This window comes from Equus quagga, chromosome 11 (genome assembly GCF_021613505.1).
Source record: "Equus quagga isolate Etosha38 chromosome 11, UCLA_HA_Equagga_1.0, whole genome shotgun sequence".
NCBI classification, from domain to species: Eukaryota; Metazoa; Chordata; class Mammalia; order Perissodactyla; family Equidae; genus Equus; species Equus quagga.
In genome coordinates this window covers 103,208,294-103,231,431 of record NC_060277.1, presented here as the reverse complement: position 1 = coordinate 103,231,431, position 23,138 = coordinate 103,208,294, and the positions used below count along the sequence as shown (strand labels likewise).

The following is a 23,138-nucleotide window of genomic DNA, read 5'->3' as shown; positions in this document are numbered from 1 at the left end:
AGCTCTGAACTATATTTTTTTAAATACCAGGCAGAAACAAAATTTAAATTGTGAAAACACGAAATTCAGTTTACCACTGTTTTTCATCTAATTTCACAACAGGATTCCGTCTGCAGTATCTGCGGTACACTTAGTGTGATGCCAAATCTAACACAAGCACAGCTTGAAGCATCTTTTCAATTTTCCATAAAGAAAATAGAAGATTCATTCATTTGTAACTAGTTATTTTCAAGCTTCCAGAGGGAAGTCATATTCTTTCCAAGGTGCTTTTCAAACCCATCCCACTGGAAGTAAACACCAACAGTTTTTCATGGTTGCATTGACAAATCGTGAAGGCTAAGGGAAAGAAAAGGTATGAAATGCTTTTAAGAATGTTTAGTTTTTCAAAAGCGTATTTGAGCATGTTTATAGTTAAAGAATGATCAGTAATCCAGATCATTTGCACTGAGAGTCAGGGATGCAAAACCCACGCATGCAATTGCAGGAATTTGCTCAGTGAAGAGGTTCAAAATATACAACCACGTTGCGGGAAGAACATGAAACGAATTTGAAAAATGGTGTCTAAATGAACATGAGCTGGAAAGTGAAAAATCAGAAAAAAAAGGGATCAAGGGAAAAAATGTAACAAAGTCAGGTTCATCTGAGAGGAGATAATTACAGCATAAAAAATATGACCGAAACTAAAAAGTAAAAAAGAAATTAAGAAAGTAAATTTCTTAAAATATTTTCTCTAGTTGAAAGTAAGGAGATGAGATCTTCCTTTCCAGTGTCAAGAGCTAACAGATTGTTACTATTTTCATTTAAAAAAATATACACATATGTACCTTTATATACATATATACATATATTATGCAAGCAAAAATATTGTTAAGATATGCATATAGGGTTTTTTTGTTATTTATGTTGCACATGTGTAGCTGGGATACCAGCTTGAGCCTGAGCTGTGTTCACCTTAGGATTCAAGCCTGTGTGTCACGTTTAGGGGACTGGTGGACAATGTCCACTCGCAATCTCCTTATGTGAGAAGGAAGGAACCTCCTAGGAAGTAAGTCATCCTAAGAGACAGTAAGCAGATCTATTCTGTGATGTTATACAAACATTGAGGGGGAAGGTGATTCTACGTAAACCACAGTGCCGGCCGCGGACTGACTTCCAGCTCTCCTCCTCTTCTTGTAATAGCGTGATTCCTAATCTTTTGCGGTAAGGAACTTCCTTGGAAAATCTTAAAAAGCTGTAACGCTTCTCTTACTCCATCACCACCAAATGGCCACATGCCCCAAAATGTGCATACAAATCAAAAAGTTTCCACAACTTCGGAAGTCCCTCCATGGAGCTTAGGTTAAGAACTCCTGCTCTGGATTTTATATCCATTTAAACATTGAGAACAGAAACCATAAGCGCATTTGTGTCCATAATTTCTGAAGATAGCAAACTCAATACAGACATCGTTGCCCTTGACTCTGGGCTCCAGCAACCTTAGGGCAGACACGAGTGAAACGCAGCAGCAGCAGCAGCGGGATGACTTCATCAAGCATCAGAGGCAAGAAATGAGAATAATAATAGTACCATCCCCACAGCTACACACACACGGAGGAAAATAAATGATGCACACCATATGGTAGCTTAGTAAGATACAGAGTGCACTTGAGACCCACCCTGGGGACCTCCAGAAATATTTGGGAAGAAATTGCTGGAATCAGTGTCCATTCAGGGACCTCAAGAGTGAAGCCTCAATACTCTTTTGTAAACTATTACAATAGAGCCCCAAGCTTATGTGACCTGAAAAATGCAGTTCCACGTAGAGGTTTGATGGCCAAACATCTATGGCAACCAATAAATATAACTTCTCTGTCTAGGTCCTTTATAAAGAATAATAATGGGTCAGCTCAATATATATGGAACACCTAGTATGTGTAGCTATCTTAAGGGCATGTTTCCTCTACCAGAAATGCTCTGACATTCTGCTATTCACCTCAGCTTACATGTCACTTCCTCAGAGAGGCCTTCACTGATTCTCAAACCATCTCTTCTTCTCTTGCAAAGCCCTCTGTTCTTTTTTTCATTGCATTTATCAAAATTTGTAATCAAATATTAACTAGTATTAATGATCTTTTTTAAGTGCCTGTAGACTCCATAAGGACAGGGACCATATCTGCTGGGTTCACCCTTGCAGACCCAGCATCTTGCAGAGTACCTAACACTTAGAGACAATTCATAAATGTTTATTGATGAAAGAATGAATGCAGAGTGGTCTTCTGTGCTTTTCTCTGCACCCAGGGTGGAATATGGCCACCCCATAGTGCCCTAGTTTACAGAGCTTCCATTTAAGAGGCCTGGAAGACTAACTTTTCTGAATCCAAATTTCTTTCTAGGAGAGTGCATCTGATTGATCTAATTTGAATCAGGTGAGCACATTTAGTCCAATTGATGGGGTATGGCGAGGAGATTGGGCATCCCACTGTATAAACGGGACTTCATTAACTCACCTTTGTGCTGGGGGACAGGGTCTGGGGTTCCTTTCTCAGAGAAGGGACTGGTGAGTTGATTACCTTGTTCCAACTACAACAAAGCTTCAAGACTTGTGAGAACAAAGATGAGTTTCTGCCCTCCACCAGTTTAAAATGTGGTAGGAGGTAATAAGACAAATACTGAATAACCATATTTGGAGTCAGATTACGTCACCTGGCTTAACAGGTAGATAAATAATATGTTATAGGAATAGAGGAAATATAAAGAAAACACCATACTGTGATTATAAAGTCAGTACATGAAAATATATGCTGAATCTTGTTTTCTCTTTGATTTTAAAAAGGTATTGAAATTGAAATATTGTTTCCATTGAAAATATTATTTCCTATTAGCTACAAATGACTTAAATGAAAGTAGAAGTTTTATTTCAAAAACAAATAACATTTTACCTCAATTTTTAAAAATCCAATGGTAGCATAGTTGATAATGTTGGTATAAACATGACCCTAAAAAGTAAATTGTTTTTCTTTCTTGTGTGGGAAGTTAATTATGCTATAATTCTCATGTTGAAAGGGATCTGTTTATTTTCAAAGTATAAACTTAAAATTAAGAATTAGTCTAGATAATACTGGACAATATAAATTCAATTATTCCCTAAATAAAATATGGAAAAATGTGACCTTTTACTAATTAGAAAGATAATAATTATTCATGTATAATGTGAACTAGGCCTGCATTTTGTTGTAATTATTAAATCTGATGATCTCTACATTTTAAACTCCTGATCTATAAAATTAGGGTAACTATAGCAGAGGCCTGGAGCATATCTCCTTTTTGTGTAAGTCACTGTGATGTGAATTTTCGGTTTTACAAAGTCAAATGTAAACCTGGTGTAGTAACTTACCTCTCTTGACTTTAAATTATACACATATAAAGCTTACATATTTACTAAAGTCTTTCTTTTGATACTCTAATTGACCTGAAGATCAATACCAAAAGTATAAGTCTATACTAACAAATATAGGAAGTGAGTTACGAAACAGTTTATACACCATTCTCCCATTTTACATACTTGCTGAACACACACAGAAAGGAAAACAACTTGTAAGAATGTGAATCAAATGTGGACAATGATTCTCTAGGTGAAGGAATTAAAGATGGCTTAAGTGCTGTCAATTTTACTTCCCAAATATCCTCAAATCTCTCCAAAAATAGCACTATTTTGGGAAACATTGACTTAGACACAAAATTTTGAAACTCTATTTTTCTCTTCTAAAACATTTTGGAGTCAAGGTTTCAACAACTTCAATGTGAATTTATCCAGTAATTTGAAGGAATGTGAATAATAAACATATAAAAAAGTAAGTGCAAGACACAAGAACAAATGTTCATGAGCTTGGATCACTGTGGTGGGTTATCAGGCAATTCTTTCCACTTACTATCAGGAATAATCAAGAGTTAACTGTCAAGAGAACTGAAACTTTTCTTCCTAGACTGAGATTTTTGAATTGTGTATTTTTTTCAGATTATAAAAGTTTTCATACCATTACAGGGAAATTGGAAAACACTGAAAGGTTTAAAGAAGAAAATAAAAATTAAGCGTAATCCTATCATTAAGGAATAGCCACTATTGAAAATGGTATATATTTTCTCAAATCGCATATATATATATGTATAATCATTTCCACGTTTACTTATTATTCCGTCATTTGAATATAATTTGCTTAATTATTCTCATGTGTTTGGATATGTAAGTTATTAGCAATTTTTGACTCTTATAGATACTACTACAATAAATATCTTTTAGTAGTTACATCTTGTTTGAAGTTTCAGCTCTCTCCATAAAAGATATTCCTATGGGCATAAAAAATTAAGGCTTTCGATGAGGGCTGCCACATTGCTTTCTAAAAGTGTTTTGCAAATCTGCAATCCCACTCAACAGTCCCTGAGAGTGGCTGTCTCACGTTAACAATTTTTTCTAATTTGTGCTAATTGTATGTATAAAAATAGCATCTCTTTTTAATTTGCATTTTCTGCTATTAGAAAAGTTGAAATATTTAAATATCTCTATTAGTCCTTTCCTTTTATTCTTCTGCAAAATACCTCTTTAGCCCTTTGTCCATTTTTCTGGAATTTGACGTGACATACATATCTTCCATATTTTTGTTAATTGTTTCAGAACTAGCCATGGCTCTGTACACAGTACTTATGTATAGGCTGATATTCTAATTAATCACATTTCAGTGAGTGAGTCACCATTTTGCATTATTAAGATACTCTGTATCATTTGGATGAAATACATGAATGACTCTTAGCTATCTAAATGGAAAGCAATTTATAAATACCAAGAATGATGATTATTATGTAAACAGATTAGAGATAAATATCAGAATTATCCTGCAGCCAGTAAATTCCTTAAATTGAATAGGAAATGATTCAGAACTTTCTGTTTACAGGTTACAAAAGTATAAATTTTACCACAAAAAGATGCAATATAAAGAGAATAGAAGCTGAGAATTTTGAGGCATATTTTCTTTTCTTCACTAACAAAAAAAAAAAAGAGTTTCTACCTTTAACACTACGGCTCTGGATTCCTTTCTTATGCCGGAATTAAGCCACATTCCCCACTCCATCCTCCCTCCATGACTTACTCTATCCTGCCTTCCTGCCAGAGGCTGATATGAGAGATAAACTGGCTATCCTTCCTCCCTCCCCTTGAATAATATACACTGTATTGCCCTAGCCAGTGTCCATACAAACTGGCAACCACCTAATAGGGTACTTCACAGCCTCCCTGTACAAAAATCTCTCCACCAAGCTGTTTCAGCTAATAGTGTGCTACATTCCTCCCTAGGCTGTGAAATTCCAACTTTAGACTCCAGTTATTTCCAAGAAGCCACTGCGAAAATTCATAGCTTAACTACCAGTGTGAGAACGGTAGAAAAGACATAGTTCTGAAGTTCGGATATCTGGTTCTGCCACTTATTAGCTTTGCAACCCAGGTAGACCAAGTTATACAATCACCGTGAGCTTTGGTTTCTTAATTTCTTTATGGCATGATTGGGAAGATAGAATTAAGAAGGGTGAGATATATGGAAAATTTTGCCCAGTGCTTGACCCAAGAAAACTTCAACAGCAAGTCTTCTTTTCCTTCCCGACTATTGTGTGAACACTTTCAAAAGTAGTAGATGCCACTAGGAGGCAGCATTAGCACACAAAGAACTAGTTATGCCACACACACACACACACACACATTTACGTACATGCTTATATCACACACACACAGGCATGCACACACGTACACATGCTCACACACAAACATACACACTCACAAACACACACTCACACATGAGAGATAAACTTGCTCACACATGTGCACACAAACACACACTCACACACACAGACATACCACACACATATGCACACACCCCAAGCTATTTTCTTTTCTTTCTTTCTTTTATCTTTTAAATCTTTTATTTAGGAATTAAGGTGGGGCATGATCCTCAGGCTAGTAGATGGGAAATTTCACTGATGAATACTTATTATTGAGTTTCGGGGCTCAGAAATGAGACCCTATATACTGAAAGATGGTCAATGTCTTAGAAATGAGAGAACTCACTTTCTATATTGTAAACTTCCTGAAGAAATGTTATAGCATGAGAGAAAAGTTAAAACGTACAGCTTTGCATTTAGAAGCCCATCCTGTCACAATCCAAGAGAGGAAAGCTGGTCATTGGGAAGTACATCCAGGGACCTACTTGTCTCAGAAGAAGGCCTCCTGCCCATATGCAGTTTACAGAGGTCTGTGGTCTGCAGTTGCTGGTTAAGCAACATTGTATAAGATGGGAAGACCAAATTCAGCCATGCTAAACTATAGGATTATAATCAGCAACTTGTGGTTGTAGTTTCACTCTTTCCTCAGTGGGCTGCCTGGGAGGAGGAGGGAAGTGCTTCCTGGACCATCAGTCAGCAGGAGGGATAACCTCACACTGTGCTAGGGAGGGGATAGCTGCATTTTGATGACAGGTAACCTGATGACCTAAGCACTTAAGAAGAAAACATTTGGAAATGAGAGTCTACTTATGGGACTAAATGGACCACATAATCACTAAATAGAGGGGCTGAAATTGGGCCATTTCTACTGATGGACTCCTCTAATCCAAATTGCCTCTTCAGGTTGCAAAAATAGCAGATTTTTCTTTCTGTGAAAATATCATTAAATTAGAGGAATCAGTACTATGGCCTAAGCTCTAAAGTCTACTCTGATTATATTTTCAGGGACCCAAGCCTATCCAGCAGCCTGAAATGCCTTCCAGCGAACAAAGTGGTACAAAAAGCCATCCTCAACAAACTTGCCATATTCCAAAGCTTCTTTGTGGATTAAGCTAGGGGGGTGGGAGATAAACAGGTGCTATAGGTTTAAAACAGGAGTGCTGGGCTTGGGAGCTTTTGCCATTCTGAATGCCTGATGTTACCAGACAACACAGAGAAAGCTACAGTAATCAAGACAGTGTGGTAGTGACAAAAGAATAGACAACTAGATCAATGGAACAGCATAGAGAACTGTGACTCCCATAAATGTAGTCAACCGATATTTGATAAAGGAGCAAAGGCAATACAATGGAGCAGAGACAGTCTTTTCAATAAATGGTGTTGGAACAACTGGACATCCACATGCCAATAAGAAAAAATGAATCTAGACACAGGCCTTACACACTTCACAAAAGCTAACTTAAAATGGATCATAGACCTAAATGTAAAACGCAAAACTATAAAATTCCTAGAAGATAACATAGGAGAAAATCTAGATGATCTTGGGTATGGCGATGGCTTTTTAGATACAATGCCAAAGACATGATCCATGAAAAAATCATTGATAAGCTGGACTTCATTAAAATTTAAAACGTCTGCTCTGTGAAAGACAAATATCAAAAGAATCAAAAGACAAGCCACAAACAGGGAGAAAGTATTTGCAAAAGACATATCTGACAAAGGATTGTTATCAGAAATATACAAAGAACTCCTAAAACTCAACAATAAGAAGATATGCAAACTGCTTTCTAAAAATGGGCCAAAGACCTTAACAGACACCTCACCAAAGAAGACATACAGATGGCAAATAAGCATATGAAAGATGCTTCACAACACATGTCATCAGGGAAATGCAAATTAAAACAACAAGATACCACAACACAGCTATCTGAATGGCCAAAATCCAGAACACTGACAACACCAAATGCTGGGGAGGACGTGGAGCAAGAAGAACTCTCAACCTGCTGGTGGGAATGCAAAGTGGTACAGCCACTCTGGAAGACGGTTCGGTGCTTTCTTACAAAACTAAACATACTTTGGGTGGAATGAGTGAAGGTGGTCGAAAGATACAAACTTCCAGTTATAAAATAAATAAGTCCTGGGGATGTAATATACAGCATGATGACTGTAGTTAATAACACTGTACTGTATATTTGAAAATTGCTGAGAGAGTAGATCTTAAAAGTTCTCATCACAAGAAAAAAATGTATAACTGTGAGATGATAGATGTCAACTAGACTTATTGTGGTGACCGTTTCACAATATATACATATCTCAAATCGTTATGTTGTACACCTGAAACTAATAAAATGTTGTATGTCAATTATATCTCAATAAAAAATAAACAAACAAATCTACTCTTACCATATGATCCAGCAATCACGCTTCTTGGTATTTACCCAAAGGAGTTGAAAATTCATGTTCAAAAATCTGCACACGGATGTTTATAGCAGCTTTATTCGTAATTGCCAAAACATGGAAGCAACCAAAATGTCGTTCACTAGGTGAATGGATAATCAACAAACTAGTACCTCCAGACAATGGAATATGATTCTACACTAAGAAGAAATGAGCTATCAAGCCATGAAAAAACATGGAGGAAATTTAACTGCATTTTACTAAGGAAAAAAGCCAATCTGAAAAGGGTGCATACTGTATGATTCCAACTATATGACATTCGGTAAAAGGCAAAACTATGGAGAAAATAAAAAGATCACTGGTTGCAGGGTGGGGCGGTAGATGAAAAGGCAGAGCACAGAGAATTTTGAGGGCCATGAAAATACTCTGTATGATATTATAATGATGGCTATATGTCATTACACATTTGTCCGAATCCATGGAAGGTACAACACCAAGAATTAACTCTAAGGTAAACTATGGACTTTGGGTGGTTATGATGTGTCAGTATAGGTTTATCTTTGGTAAAAAATGTACCACTCTGGTGAGTGATGTCGATGATGGGGGAGGTTCTGCATTTGTGGGGGCAGGGGGCACAGTGAAATCTCTGTGCCTGCCTTGCAATTTTGTTGTAAACCTAAAACTGCTCCAAAAAAATTGCCTTAAACACAATAAGTGGTATAACAACACGCAAAAAAAACAATATCTGTATGCTTGGTTTGTTCTGTTTTTGGTGTGTGTGGTTTATTTTTATGTTGTTTATGTCCTTTCAACATTAAGCTGTCCCAAATCCTTCTAGAAAACAGGCATGGAAGGGCATACAGGGTGTTAAATATTGAAAAGCTTTTATACCAGTTGGTAAATAGCTGTTGCCCAAGCACTCTGCTTGCTGACCAAGAGGCCACGGGCTGGGACACATAATGGGGACATGAGACCCCCCCCTCCCCTGATTTACCACAGACTAACAGCTAAAAAGTAATGCCTGGTACATTAAGGGGCTTCCAGCCCTGAGCCCTCACCCCCAAACCCTAGTCTAGGATTTCCATCCATTCTGTTTGGTCCCATGCCCTATTGCTTATACCCCTGATATGGGTCATAGGTAATTAATACTTAAATATACCCCCCCCCCCCCCATCAAGTATGTTCCTTCACTGGGTATGAGCTGGGTAATAGGACTTCAAAAGTTCTGGATTAATATGTCTTAGTTGATCCAAGAAGGTATTGGTAATTGTGAAAGAAGAGGAAAGCCTGGTGTAAGTTTTTATCGAGAGGCCCTCAGAGATTGAGCAAAAGGCCTGGAGCTCAGGTCTGTGTTAGAGAGGCTAACCGTGTCTCCAGGTGCCAATAACCACCCACCAGACGCCAAAGAAAACCTTCTTACTCACTTTCCCTGCTCCACAGCTGTCTCTGCAGCCAGCCCTGTTGATTCCCTCCCAAGTAAACCCAGAGAGAATGAGCAATTTAGAAAGTTGTCTATATATTTTTAAATTTTGAGACCGTAGAATTAATTATGAAAGCATTTGCAACAAAAAGGAGGATAATAGAAAAATATATTCTCTTTTCTTCTGGAGTGAAGCCAGTGATCATGAATGGGGCCAGGGGAGACACTCTAAAATGTTTATTGCTCTCTTTCCATTCCTAGAGCCCTTAGGTGGGATGAGGGGGAGGTCCATTTTAAAATTAATACGTGACAAGTTAAAGAAAACAGTGGTTCTAAAACTTTGTGCTAAGGGAGGAAATCCAGCATGAATGACTCTTGTTCAGCAAATCCAAAACTAGGGGATTTGGTTTAGAAAGGGGAGGCACCACACCCTTTTCAAACCCAACCCCCAATACACAGAGTGGGTGGAGGGAGATGGGATCTCAGAGTTCATCCATCCTAACAAGATGGAGGGCAAAGTACTTGGTACAGATACTGATAAGGTGATGGATTTGGTAATAGAAAGATAAAAAAGGGGTTTTTCTATTTTCTCGGTGAAATTTGAGCAAGGCCATCAGCTGAGAGTGAGGAGAGGGAAGGTGGCTTGAGAAGAATTGAAAAGAGAGAGACCCACCTTGGGGAGCAGGGCAGTGAGCAAGCTGAAGAAATACGGTAGGATCACTTGGCAGAGCTGATGGCTTGTGTCAGGTTTGTTCATGAATTGAAAATGGGACCTGTTAGCGTGATTGCGAGTTTTTCCTTTTTTTCCAGCAACATTCCACTGCTCTGGTACAGGCACAGGGAAGGCAGATGGAGCCTAGGGTGGGTTTTGCCAGCATGTACCACAGGAGGAGAAAAGGACAAGGGAATTGAATGTAAATAAAGGAGCAATGTCATGATAGATGATGGGGTTTTAGTGGGTAAGGAAAGGTTTTTAAGGCATTAGGTAAACTAAACTAAACCTCAAGGGTTCAAATCCAGCTCTATTGACCTGGAGGTCCATGCTTATTCCTTTAGGACAATGTTTCTCAAACTTGAAAATACGAAGAATTGTGTGGACGCTTTGTCATAAATGCAGATTTGTGGACCATCCTCAGAAATTCTGGGACACAGCATCTTTGCTTTGTAATAACCACCAAGTGATACTGATGTGAGGGGTCTGTGGACCATTCCATGAAAAATACTGCATTGCAGTTGTTTTAGGTGAAAGTATTTGAGAGTAGAATTAGGGAGAGGGAAACTGGGTTACCCACATAACTGTTTACACTTCCCATTTCACAGCCATGAAATGATAATGTTCCCAATATTTAAGTTTCTTAACCAGATAACACAACTAAAAGCAAGCCACCATGAGGAGTAATGTTGCAATGGCCAAGGCAATAAATCCAGTCACTTTATTTTTCCACTTCCATTGGGTTCCTTGGGCAAACACAGATACAAGTATGGTGTCTAATTTTGAATCTGAAACCGGTTTAGCACGGCTTTACATCCCATGCATCAGTTTTCCAGAAAGCGAGAGAACTGTGTTCTGTTTGGGGAGAAAAAGATAAACATTCTAAGAGAAACAATCATTTCTTAAATTTGTTATATAGCTAAGCCAAATCAAATACATTTTATAAACATATAGAACAAATTTAATTATATGGATGAAACCATTTAGTGTGAGGTTTAAACGATACAAGAAAACATCAGGAAAATGATACGGCACTCAGTTTCAAGAGAGAAAATAAAAGGTTCTATGTAACGCTGATAGGATTAAAAGGAAAAAAAAGCTGTATCAGTCCTTTATTTATTCTCCAACGCACTAACAGTGCTGTGTCTGTGTGAATACTGCAAGAGAGAATAGCCTGAAGAAACACCGCGACAAAGCTTTCTTTGTTTTTTTAAAATTATCCTCTTCTAATATGTATTTTTTCTACTGATTTGTACTAGGCTTACTGTGTTTGTCAGTTTGGGTATTTAGCATCTCGCCAGGGCGCTGCTGTACTTTGAACAATAACAATTGATTCAGTGCACTTCTAACTATTTGTGATTACAACGATAATAACTGCCATTGGTTGAGCACTTACTCCATGTCATGTACCACATTTCTAATGATCAAGTCTATGAGGTGGGTATTATTTACTAGTTACCATTCTCTTTCTCTCTCTCTCTAGCTGGCCACATCTCAGATCTCTCTCTTCTTCTCTACATCTGCTCCCAACTCTGCTCTTTACCACCCTGCTGCTATAGGGCTGGCAACATTCTTAGAGCATTTCTAAACCTCGAGCCAAGAACAGCTTCAGCCTCTGGGCGGCTCTTCCTTCACAAAAACAAAGATATTAAATCCTAAACCTGAAACCTTACAAGGTTGCCAGCTCTAAATGCTGGCCATTATGCACTTCCTTATCTCATGCAAACATAATGTCATCTTCCTTGAAATATTTTTCTCTAATGAATACTTTGCTCTAATGGGTACTTTTCAAACTCAAGGATTGCTGAAGGAAGGAAAAAATGTAAGAAGATCTACAAACCAATTACTATTGCCATGAGTTACTTTGTAATTTGGGATGAGTTCTTTACCATTTGGGACCAAGAGGTGGTAAATATTATTATTATTCAATATGCCTTTCAATATTATTATTATTCAAGCTTAATTCAGAATTATACAAGATGGCATAATTCACCTCAACATTCATTGAATAAAACCACAACTCTGAGTTTTAAGGAAAAGTATTGGAAAGGGGAATGTTTATGCAAGTGGAGAAACTGAATACAGCTTACTGCTTCATCGTGCTATTTCCTCCTCCCCTCCTCTCTTTTTAAAAATCCAATGGCCAAATTGACATGGCTTCTTATAGTAATTATGCAATAAAAGTGCTGATGATGGTGAAGGCCAAGTGGAAGTCCCACCTAAAAGTTCCAGTGTTAGACTCACCCTTGAAGCATGTGGGGATTTCAATGGTGCCATCTATGCATTGAGCATCTACTGTATAGCTACACTTCTTTTCCTTATTTTTGCAGAAGAAAGAAATTTGTTCACCATGCAGCATTCCATTCTTAAATTTTTCTTGGACCTTTACTCTCTCTCCTTGGTATATCACAGTAGCTTTTCTAACAGATAATTTACAAGATGCTGAAAGGCAATATTTGGAGTTAAGATTTAGAAGTTCAATGAGTCTTTCTAGAAGAGAATATAGCATTTGAACCAGTAGATGGATACACTTGAAACAAATTGATCAAGACAAGAAGATTCCAAGAATGAACGTAGTAAGTAACATCAGTATCATTGCTAATAGCAGTTCTTTATCAATAGAACCGTTAGTTATGGCTTTCAAGGTGGTCTCTTCTTCCCCTACAGTAGCCACATAAGAAGGTCAGAGCAGAAGCATCAGATTGTAGACTTCACTGGAAAAAAATATCTATCAGATACTGCCATTTCATGTAAGCCACCACTGCCCCACTCAAATCCCATTTATTGAGTTAGTGCACCCACCCACCAGCCACAGTGAGTGTTGGCTGCTAACAGCTTACAAATGCTGTTTTTCTCTGAAAAATTGCCTTCAGTCACAAGGGAGCCACCTCTCCCAGGAAGTTATACAAATCAGCCCACAACCCTACAGGCAGGGAAGAGAGCAGCCCATAGCCAATGACTAACTGACAAAGGGACACAAAAAGCAGGCCCTTTGTCTCTTGGTAGGATCAACTCTGGGATAGAATTCATGGTCCAGAGCTCCCAGGGGGATGAAACTGAAGCTAGGCTCTAGCTGAGACCACATCTTTGTTCAAAACATAGTCTCTGGATCAGCAGCATCAGTATCACCTGGGAACTTGGAAGAAATACAAATTCTCAGGTCCCATTCCATTCCAGATCTACCAAATCAGAAGTTGTGTTTAAACAAGCCCCCCAGGTGACTCCGACGCACAGTGAGGTTGAGAACCAGTGCCCCACTCCACCCCGCCTGCTGCACTCTCTTTCTTCTTAGATACTCACTGAATAAATCAATTGCACTTAAAAGCCCTCTCCTAGACTTTGCTTCTAGGGGACCACAACCCAAGACTCTAGTCATACATCATTTTGCCTGCTGTGCCTAATTTCCTTTTCTGTTTGAACCATCCAGCCCACAGCAACCTGAGAAATATAGTGCTAGGCTGTCGTTCTTTGCATAAACATGACTCTGACCAGGTCAAAGATAGACACCTAACTCAGCAGAAACCAGTGTGTCAAGGACAAGATGCCAGTTAGTGATGAATCCTATAGTTGAGAGGTCCTCGTGTAGAGTCAAGCCAAGTTCAAGGTAAGTAAGCAGAGAAACACAGAGATGAGAGAGATCAGGAGGCCCCTAAGATATGGAAAGAGAAGCAATAGTCCCTGACTTTCAGTTACAATCCTCAGAAGGACAAATTGTGTTTCATTTCTTCATCTTCCATGTCCATAAGATTGTCCGTTGCCCTTTTATAATAAGCCTGCTTTCCCTTGAACTAGCTTGAATGTGTGGCTGGTTTTTGCAAGAACAAGAAAAGTCTTGACTAGAACAAAACAGCAAAAGATGCAGACAGGCAAAGACTTAAAAAGAGTTATAGAAAATCCACACCATCTTCCACCATATTATCAATGCTTACAGAGGATCTGTTTATCTCATATGGTTTAGTCTCAAACAAGCTTGCTGAGCATGAAGCTTTCCCTTGCCCATGTGAGTCCTTGAAGCCTTTCACATGCCAATAGCTGTGAGGCAAGTCGCAGCAACAAACAGGAAATGAATGGAACAAGAAAATGGCAAGTAAAGGTGATCCACTGGATAAATTCAGAGATGTTTCGAGACCTCACCCATATTTCATACCTTTACAACTTGGCTCTGCAGACCAGTTTCCGAATTTGTTACATTCTACTTCTTCTGGGCCATCCAAGACATATGTATCGTGGCAACCAAATGTGGCTTTATCTTTGTAATAAAGTACTTGTTTTGCAGGATAGTTCACAAATCCGTTCTCTGGTCTTGATGGAAATGGACATTTTACTTCTAAAAAGTTTATTCAATAAGACATATTAGTATAAATAGTAGTGTTGTCCAGTAGTTACGGAATAGTTACACTCTAGTCTTCATTACACCATTGAATCACTAGGTGTCCCTAGGACTGGAATGTCATTTCTAGGTACCTTGGTGCTTAATTCTGTCCCCCTTATCTTATACTCACAGGAATCTGGATGTTAAAAAAGAAAAAAGAAACAACAACACTTTGAAAATAAATTAATGACACTACAAAGTTCTTTGGGCTTTCACATAATCATAAAGTATTATTTATTGCAAATTTCATCTCCACACAGTCTAAGATGGTGGATTTGAAAGAAGAAAAGAGAAAGAAAGAAGAAAAAGAGTCTGTCTCTTTTAATCAACAAACCATGAAATTAAAACACAAAATACTCCCTCCATGCACACTGGCATACCATTATTTAGATTTTACATTTAAAACCCAATTCTTAGGATTGTCTTCAGGCTTCTATACAGCAGCCAGCATGAAATATGAAGGATAAAAATGGTGCTGCCTCCTGACTTTCTTAAGATCCTCAACAGGAGAGCCCCAAACCCATATCCCTATTTACCCCAGTATAAGAAAGCAAGGTTGGAGCCAGGAGCAAAAGGCTCTTCAGAGGTAGTTTAATGAGATGGTTTAAGAGTACAAACTCCAGAGCTGGATTGTGTGGCTCAACTTTGGCTCTTCCACACATTGAATAAAAAATAACCTATGAGTCTATAATAATACAAAAAAAAGGTCTATGGAAGAAAAGCCCTTCTCTATAGAAGAACGCGAGCTAATAAATATAGAAGAAAGATAGAATTAGAAAGTCACTATTTTGCAACCACTAGTATGATAATTGACTGAGTCAAGGATCATCAATGGATACTAAAATGACTGCTAGAGAGTAGATATTCACATGATCTCAAAGTATCACCCACAGGTTCCTTCCTAATTCCAAAGAGAAAGAGATGCCTTTACCAAGAGAAGATCTGGTACACTCCACCTCACCAAGGGGGTCAAACTAAACACAACCAATGATGGACTGACACTATGTGCCTCCTGACGTGATGGAATGCATTCTTAACAAAATTATTTAACTTGAGTCTAATCACAAGTAAATAATCAACCAAATTCAGACTATGGAACATTCTACAAGGCAAATAACCTGTACTCTTCAAAAATGTCAGTGAAAGACAACTAAAAAGACAGATCATTCTTAATTAAAGGAGACTAAAGAGACATGACAACTAAACAGAATGTGTGATTCTTGATTAGATCACGCATAAAACAAAACACATTTGTAAAAGATACTTCTGTGTCAATTGGAAACATTTGCATATGAAGTAAATTTTAGTTGTTTATATTGTTATAATTATTTAAATGGGTGCTAATAATTCAAAACATGTTAAATGTCTTGGGTACAGTGGTAATACAGGAGATTCTTAGGACATTCATACTGAAGTATTTATGGGTAGGTGTCATGATGTGTACAACTCATTTTCAGATGTTTCAGGAAAAAGAAGTATCTGTCTATGGAGAGAGAGAATGCCACAGCATGTTGACAGTTGGCACATCTAGGTGAAGGGTTGAAAAAAAGAAAAAACACCTTACTGCTTGGGACTTGGGAGAGTTAAATGAAGTGACATAAATATAGCAGGAGACCAGTGCCCAGCCCAGAGTTAAGTCCCCCAAAAGGTGCTAGGTATTATTAGTAGTAGTGGTTTCCAATGCTAAAAAGTACTTGGGTTTCAAATCATTCAATAGACGTCCGTAATATCTACTACAGGAGAAATTAACAGTCCCTAGGATGCTCCTCGTGTACACAATAAATTTTAAAACTTATCTACTTGTTCTGCAGTTGACAAATTCAAAGACAGTAATGATAGGTCAAATTAAAGGAGGAAGAGTTTTCCCCATAATTTTTTTTTAAAAAAAACAAATATTCTCATGATCCTTAAATTTGGGTTAAGGCTATAAAAGCTTATAACAAACTGACTACAACCCAGTTTTTCACCTTTGTCTCCTAGGACTCCCCAGTTTCAATCCAGGCTTCTCTTCCTCAGTCTCACCACAACATTCAGCTGTCCATCCACACACCCTGTTCTTTCATGCCTCCCTGACTTTCCTCATCCTGTGCCCTGTGTGCGTGCCTTCTCCTCGTTCTCCACTTCTCCTCCAAGCCCCTACTCTGGCAAGCTTCCCCAGGCAGCTCCAGGCAGTTTATTGCATTATATATTATTCTCCTGAGGTCAGAAACCAGGTCTCGTTCATCTGGGATCTTGATTGCCCAGTTTACTGCCTGGCACATGGTAGATGCCAATAAACATTTGAATATGTTCATTTGAAACACTCCATGATAGTGGAATTTTCCATACTTTCCAAAAAGGGGTCTGTACTACCATGATTACTTTGTCTTACAATTGCACTTACCCCTGCATTCTGGTAATTCAGTCCAATTTCCATGTACTGTGCAGGTAACTGTATCATTTCCAAACATCGCATAGGATGGCAAACATTCAAAGACTGCCTTGCTTCCATAGAGCGAGTGGTTTCCAGCCAACGGCTTATAAACGCTTAGTTTTGCAAACTTAGGTATGGGTGGTGGAGGGCATTTTATAGCTGGGAAAAGAAAGAACTATCATTTTTGTGAAAAAAGTTGAGTCTTTTAAATATAGTCTCTCCAGAAAGAAAAAAGTCCAAAGATTAACTTGAAAAAATGCAAAATTTGATCAAATGCCAGAGTAAAAACAGTCAATTGTAGAAGATAAATAAAATATGATCTGAAAATCAGATGTCTGAACCAGTCAAAACACTAAAAAAATGAAGTAAATGGAAGTCTTGCCACAATGAATTTGCCTGTTACAATAACACAATGCTTAGGTTTCCATAAGTCTTTGACCCAAATGCTACCTTGAAAGATGATTCTGGAAGTCAGAATTGGAGGAGGACATTGCTGAGAGACTATCCTGCAATAACCGCTGATGATAGCAACTTGGTGAAAGTCGTTTGCGACATCTAAGTTGCACTGCTAGTTCAGGCTTGTTGGTTCGTATTGAATACCTCCTGACTTTGCACCATGTGTGTGTGGAGCTTACCCAAGTAGCTTCTCATGGAGACATGTAGTGGATTGTCATCCTGCCCTGACTAATCCCGGGTTTCAACAAGTCCAGGGAAAGTGATACTAACATAATGGAAGACAGAGCAGACCAAAATGTGATTTAACTTGAATTGTCTAGATCCTTGTTACTCAAAGTGTAATCCACGGACTAGCAGCACGGGCATTGCCTGGGAGCCTGTCAGAAATGCAGAAGCTCAGACACGCCCCCCACCCCAGACCCACAAATCAGAATCTGCATTTTAACCAGATGCATAGGTGACTCTCGTACATTAAAGTACGAGAAACACTCATTTAGAATAGATTGAAGCTAAAGTAGCCTTTCTACTTGTAACTAAAAAAGGAAAAGTAACTTTATGAAAAGGATATAAATCTGCTTCAACAGGAAACTATTTATAGGAACCATGGTGATTCCTACTGCTGAGTAAAGGACTCTACTTGATTTATCCTTACAAAACTTCTTTTTGGAAATTCAATTTTTCTTAAATCGTTCATTTGAAATTGCTTTACTTTTCCACTTGCTTTTGCTAGAACAGACCCCACTGAAATGTTAAAGAACCATAAATAACATGGTAATGCCCTGGCCTCCGGGTCAAAGATTGGACTTACATACATCACAAGTTAGGGAACATAAGAACGTCCCTCCCTAAACAAGCAAAGCCCAAAGCTGACCCTGACTGCTCACCTGAGCATCACGTGAATAAACCATCAGTGCCTCTTGGAGGAACCTTAATCAGCTCCTAAGATGCAAGGCCCTTGAATGGGCTCTAAGTTTACTTGTCTTTCTCTTCACTAGCCTCACTTCCTGAGGGCAGAGCTAAGTCTCCTTCAGCCTCAGTGCTGAGAACAAGGCATGGCATGTATTAGGTCCTCAATACATGTTTATCTAATACATGAGTGAGTGAGTGAATGAATGAGGATCCAGAGTGGGAGGAAGGTATTTGATGCCACTGTTTCCAGAAGTTCTTCTAGTCAAATGATGGCAGTCTCTGATAGACCAATGACACACACATCCAAGCCCCTGCCAAAACATTGTGGGAGTGATGGAATTAACAAACCCACAAATCACTGGCTCCACCAGGGGGAGCATACAAATGTGTTCATGGTAGAATGCTTTCCTTCTGTTGTTCCAAAGTGGTTGTTTCATCCTCTACTGAAAGATGATCACAGGAGGAACATTCCCCATAAGAGTGACCAACCTTCTCTTTGAGCTGGACTGAGGGGTTTCCAGAGCACAGAACTTACAGCGCTAAAACCAGGAAAGTCCCAGGCAAACCAACTGTTCACCTTCCCCATAACTGGGACCCACAGACTCACGACTACAGACAGGAAGGTCTGGACTCCATTTTCCTTCCTCAGTGCATTTAGCAGAATTAGTTCCATTCAGATAAAATCTGCAAAAGGAAAATTTAATCCATCAAGCAGTAAAATAATCCATCGACGGCATCTCAAATGTCTTCTCCATTGAGCATTGCTTCAGTTAACACTATTGACTTTTTTCCCATCTTATAACTCTGTTTTCCTGAGGAGCTTAACTCTCGTCTAAGGCTCACCGAGTCTCTTAGCCTAATGCTGCAGGTGTGTCACTGAAGAATAGGAGGGTTCCATAGTTGTGGGTATGGAAGCCAAACCCCCAAATCTCTCATCTCCAACCAGCTGGCCAAGTTAACTTCTTCTTACATAAAGCGAAGAATCATCGATTTTTCAGAATCACAAAAATGAATTAAATTGAGTAATCTCTACTATTCATTTTCTGACAGCCGACTGACACAAATGTGTAAAAACAATGCAGTCTATTTCCACTAAAACTGTAACATTCTGTCCTCGAAGCCAATGTTTTCAAGGTTGTTGTCATCTGACCCACCAGTAAATTGGTTTTTCAGATGAAAGGATTGCATTTCTCTTTCATGCAGAGTAGTTCCTAATCTCCAATTCCAAAAAAGGATCTTCAGTAAAATTTTGCCCTAATGTGCAGCCAACTTGCTATTGACAATATCACCAGTGGTGTCTCTGCTCATAAGGCAGATGAGCTATATGACCAACTGTAAGAGCTTTCTTCCTGGGGGCGTTGTACTGCATCAGGTGAGGATTCAGAGAACTCTGCTCTACATCATCACACTCCCAACCTTCATAGAATTCTCTTCTAGAGACTTCCAAGCCAGTCAATCAAATTAGCCTCACAACTAAAGCCCAAGACCAATTCCTAAAATAATTTAAGCCTCATGCCAAGATTTGGCCCAGAGATGATAAGGCATTATCACCCAATTTCAATCATTTCAATGGACCTCCTCAGAGAAGTAACTGATCAGAAGCAGAAAAATTAGATATATTTCACTAGTTATATTCTCCACCCCTTCCTCGTGTGTATTTGTATTCTGCAAGCCCAGCCTACGCTAGAAATCAAACATGGACCAGTCTTGATGTTTAGCTTAAGGGCACAGAAAGTGCTGCATCTGTCAGCTACTCTGTCACCCAGAAGTCCTTACCCAGTGTTACAAGCAAAGCTGATCGTGTTGGGATATTCAAAAGTTGTGTAGCGTACAGCTCCATTTTCTAAGATTCCAGCAAAAGGACATACTCTGGCTGTGATTTAAAGATAAAAAGGTAAATTTCTATTTACAGAACTTCCTGTTAAAATAAAAACACAAACTCATTTCTATCCTTTGATCCATTAATTCTAATTATTCTAAGAAAATACATCCCACAACTAGAAGGACCTGCAACTAAGGTATACAACTATGTACCAGGGTGGGGGGGGGGGGGGGGGGCGGGGGGGGGGGGGGGGGGTTTGGGAAAAAAAGCAGAAAAAAAAGATTGGCAACAGCTGTTAGCTTAGGTGCCAATCTTTAAAAAAAAAAGAAAAAGAAAAGAAAAGAAGTCAAACGATATACGCGCTAATGTGTTCATTACATTGTTACCTCTAATAACAAAAATTGGACAGTCTAAATGTTCGCTATTAGGGTATTGCTTTAATTAATGATGGTAAAGCAACAGTTGAACTATGATGCAGCCAACAAAATATGGATTATGAAGACTATAGAGACATAGTCAATGTTTCTGATATGCTAAGGAAGATAGAAAAATACAAAATGGTCTCTACTCTCTGCAATGATGCAAAAATACATACATGGAAAATAATGTGCAGAATGAAATAGTGTTCCAAAATTATGGCTGATTTTGATGAAAATTTTCCGTAATGATGTCATAATGATTTTTCGTTAAAAGTTTTGTCTTTTTTAATCAAAAGCATGTTAAAATCACTTGTATGAACATGTATAATTTTCACAAATGGCCATGTCTATATGACCAAAATAACAAGAGCTCAGATAGGTCCATATAGTTATTTTTACTGCTTAACTTCTACATAAAATTTCCAGAAATTCTCTCTGGTGGATTGCTCAATATTTGACCATAAAAGAATTATGCCAGGGGCCGGCCCAGTGACGCAGTGGTTAAATGCGCATGTTCTGCTTCAGCGGCCCCGGGTTTGCCCGTTCGGATCCCAGGTTCAGACATGGCACTGCTTGGCAAGCCATGCTCTGGTAGGCGTCTCATATATAAAGTAGAGGCAGATGGGCATGGATATTAGCTCAGGGCCAGTCTTCCTCAGCAAAAAGAGGAAGATTGGCAGCAGATGTTAGCTCAGGGCTAATCTTCCTTAAAAAAAAAAAGAATTATGCCAGCATGATATCAAAGAACCATGTTCTGAGGGATAAATAAAAGCAACCATCTACCATAAAACAAAGCAATATATATATAATTTATGTTATATTATTAATCTAATATAATACACAATATATTTATATTCTATTATAATTTATAATATATACATAACATAGAAGAAATTTATATTCATTTCAGTAACTATTAAATCTGCTTTCATTCTGAGGCAAAGTCCAAAGATATGATGATTCCTCGAGTTTTATTTTTTCAAGTGTCTCTTTGGCATCTTTTAGGTGCCAGAGTATCTCCACGTCTCTTTTCACTTCTACAATATTTCCTTCTCCTTTTATCATACCAGGTCTTTTTTTACATCTCCCCTAGTCCAGGCTATGCTCGTCTCCTGTGCTCTAAAGAGCACTTATTGCCCTTAGTCTCTTCTCCCTTGGAGAAGCCCCCAGAGCCTCTTGTTTCTTCCCAGCCCTCCACTCCGCAGCCCTGCTGGCCCTCTGCACCCTGAGCATGACGAGGTAGGCTATCCCCTGAAATGTCCAGAATCCACGTGAGGGGAGAGAATGTGTGAGCAGGCACTGACTTACGTAGACATTTCAGAGTGTTGATGGGCCAACGTCCTGTGAGAGGGCAGGTAAACCGTCTCATGACTCCCCGGGACACATAGCCCGGCTGGCAGGAGTACACTATTTCCTCCCCTGGGACATAGGATGCTTTTAATGGAACAACTGTGGCAAACGGTAAATCATCTGGCTTGGGACAGGCTGAAATAGAGCACAAAGCAGTTGGTTAAGAAATCTCTATTTGCATTTTTAAGTTCAGCTAGCACACACAAATGAAAAATATTTAACGCTGCCAATAAGAAGTATGCCGAGTTCCGTAGCAAATACTTGATGTATACAACGTCTCATCTAATCTCCTCAACAATCCTTTGAAGGTTGTTTGAAGGAGCTATTGTTATCCCCATTTTACAGGTCAGTACACTGAGGCTTAAATTGGCTAAATATCTTATAGAGGAACCTTAAGCATGGCTGTATCAAAGAATAAGTATTAATCCAGCCTCTCCAGCATCCACCCTAAAGAGAACTTATCATTATTGATCCCTGGCAGATACTAGGGGGTTGGATATATTAATTATTTTTGCAAAAGCAAAGAGTACTTACTGTTAATTGCAATAGTAACATGGCAGAGAAAACTCGAGAACAAGATGAGCACTGGAGAAATCATTGTGGATGATTCACACTGACACTACCAAAATGGCCTTCTTCTACTAAAAAGAGAGATGCAAATATAAAAGTGTTTAAATATTAACCATTTTCTGTTACTCTTATCTCTGTAAATAGAAGATAGAGCATCATGATCTAAAAGGAATTCTGAGACCTACGTCCTTTAATCATTTACTTTTCACTTCTGTGGGTCTGTTGTGAAATCTTTGGTAGATATTTCCTGTCTTCATGACTCTTATGTTAATGGCATAAAACAGTTCGTTCTTGCCTCTGATAGAATCCTGCTGATTCCCAGACTGCTGGGTCTCTAGTATGGACCTCTCATTCTCCATCCCCTGCTTTGTGTACATAGTGGATGGAGCACCAAAAGACTAAAGTGCTTGCTTCACCCACAGCCTTGACATATAAACTTAGTACCATCACTGACTCTCTGCGTTTCAGTCTCCACACCTCTAAAATGATACTCCAGTTTCCAGATGTATGATTCTAAAGAATATCTTCACAGAGGCATCTAAAACTGTAATGCCTA

The 23,138-nt window shown here is 38.7% G+C and overlaps 1 protein-coding gene across 1 annotated transcript; it reads right to left on the bottom strand.

The window, feature by feature from the left end:
- Window positions 1–10,955: 10,955 nt before the first annotated feature.
- APOH (apolipoprotein H) lies at window positions 10,956–22,668 on the bottom strand. The gene is made up of 8 exons (XM_046674525.1): window positions 22,547–22,668; window positions 21,971–22,147; window positions 20,198–20,294; window positions 19,029–19,105; window positions 17,027–17,215; window positions 14,419–14,598; window positions 12,516–12,713; window positions 10,956–11,126 (listed from the first exon to the last, which is right to left on the bottom strand). The coding sequence occupies exons 1-8, from the start codon at window positions 22,608–22,610 to the stop codon at window positions 11,071–11,073; spliced, it is 1,038 nt and encodes a 345-aa protein (XP_046530481.1). The 5' UTR covers window positions 22,611–22,668; the 3' UTR covers window positions 10,956–11,070.
- Between the last annotated feature and the right edge of the window lie 470 nt (window positions 22,669–23,138).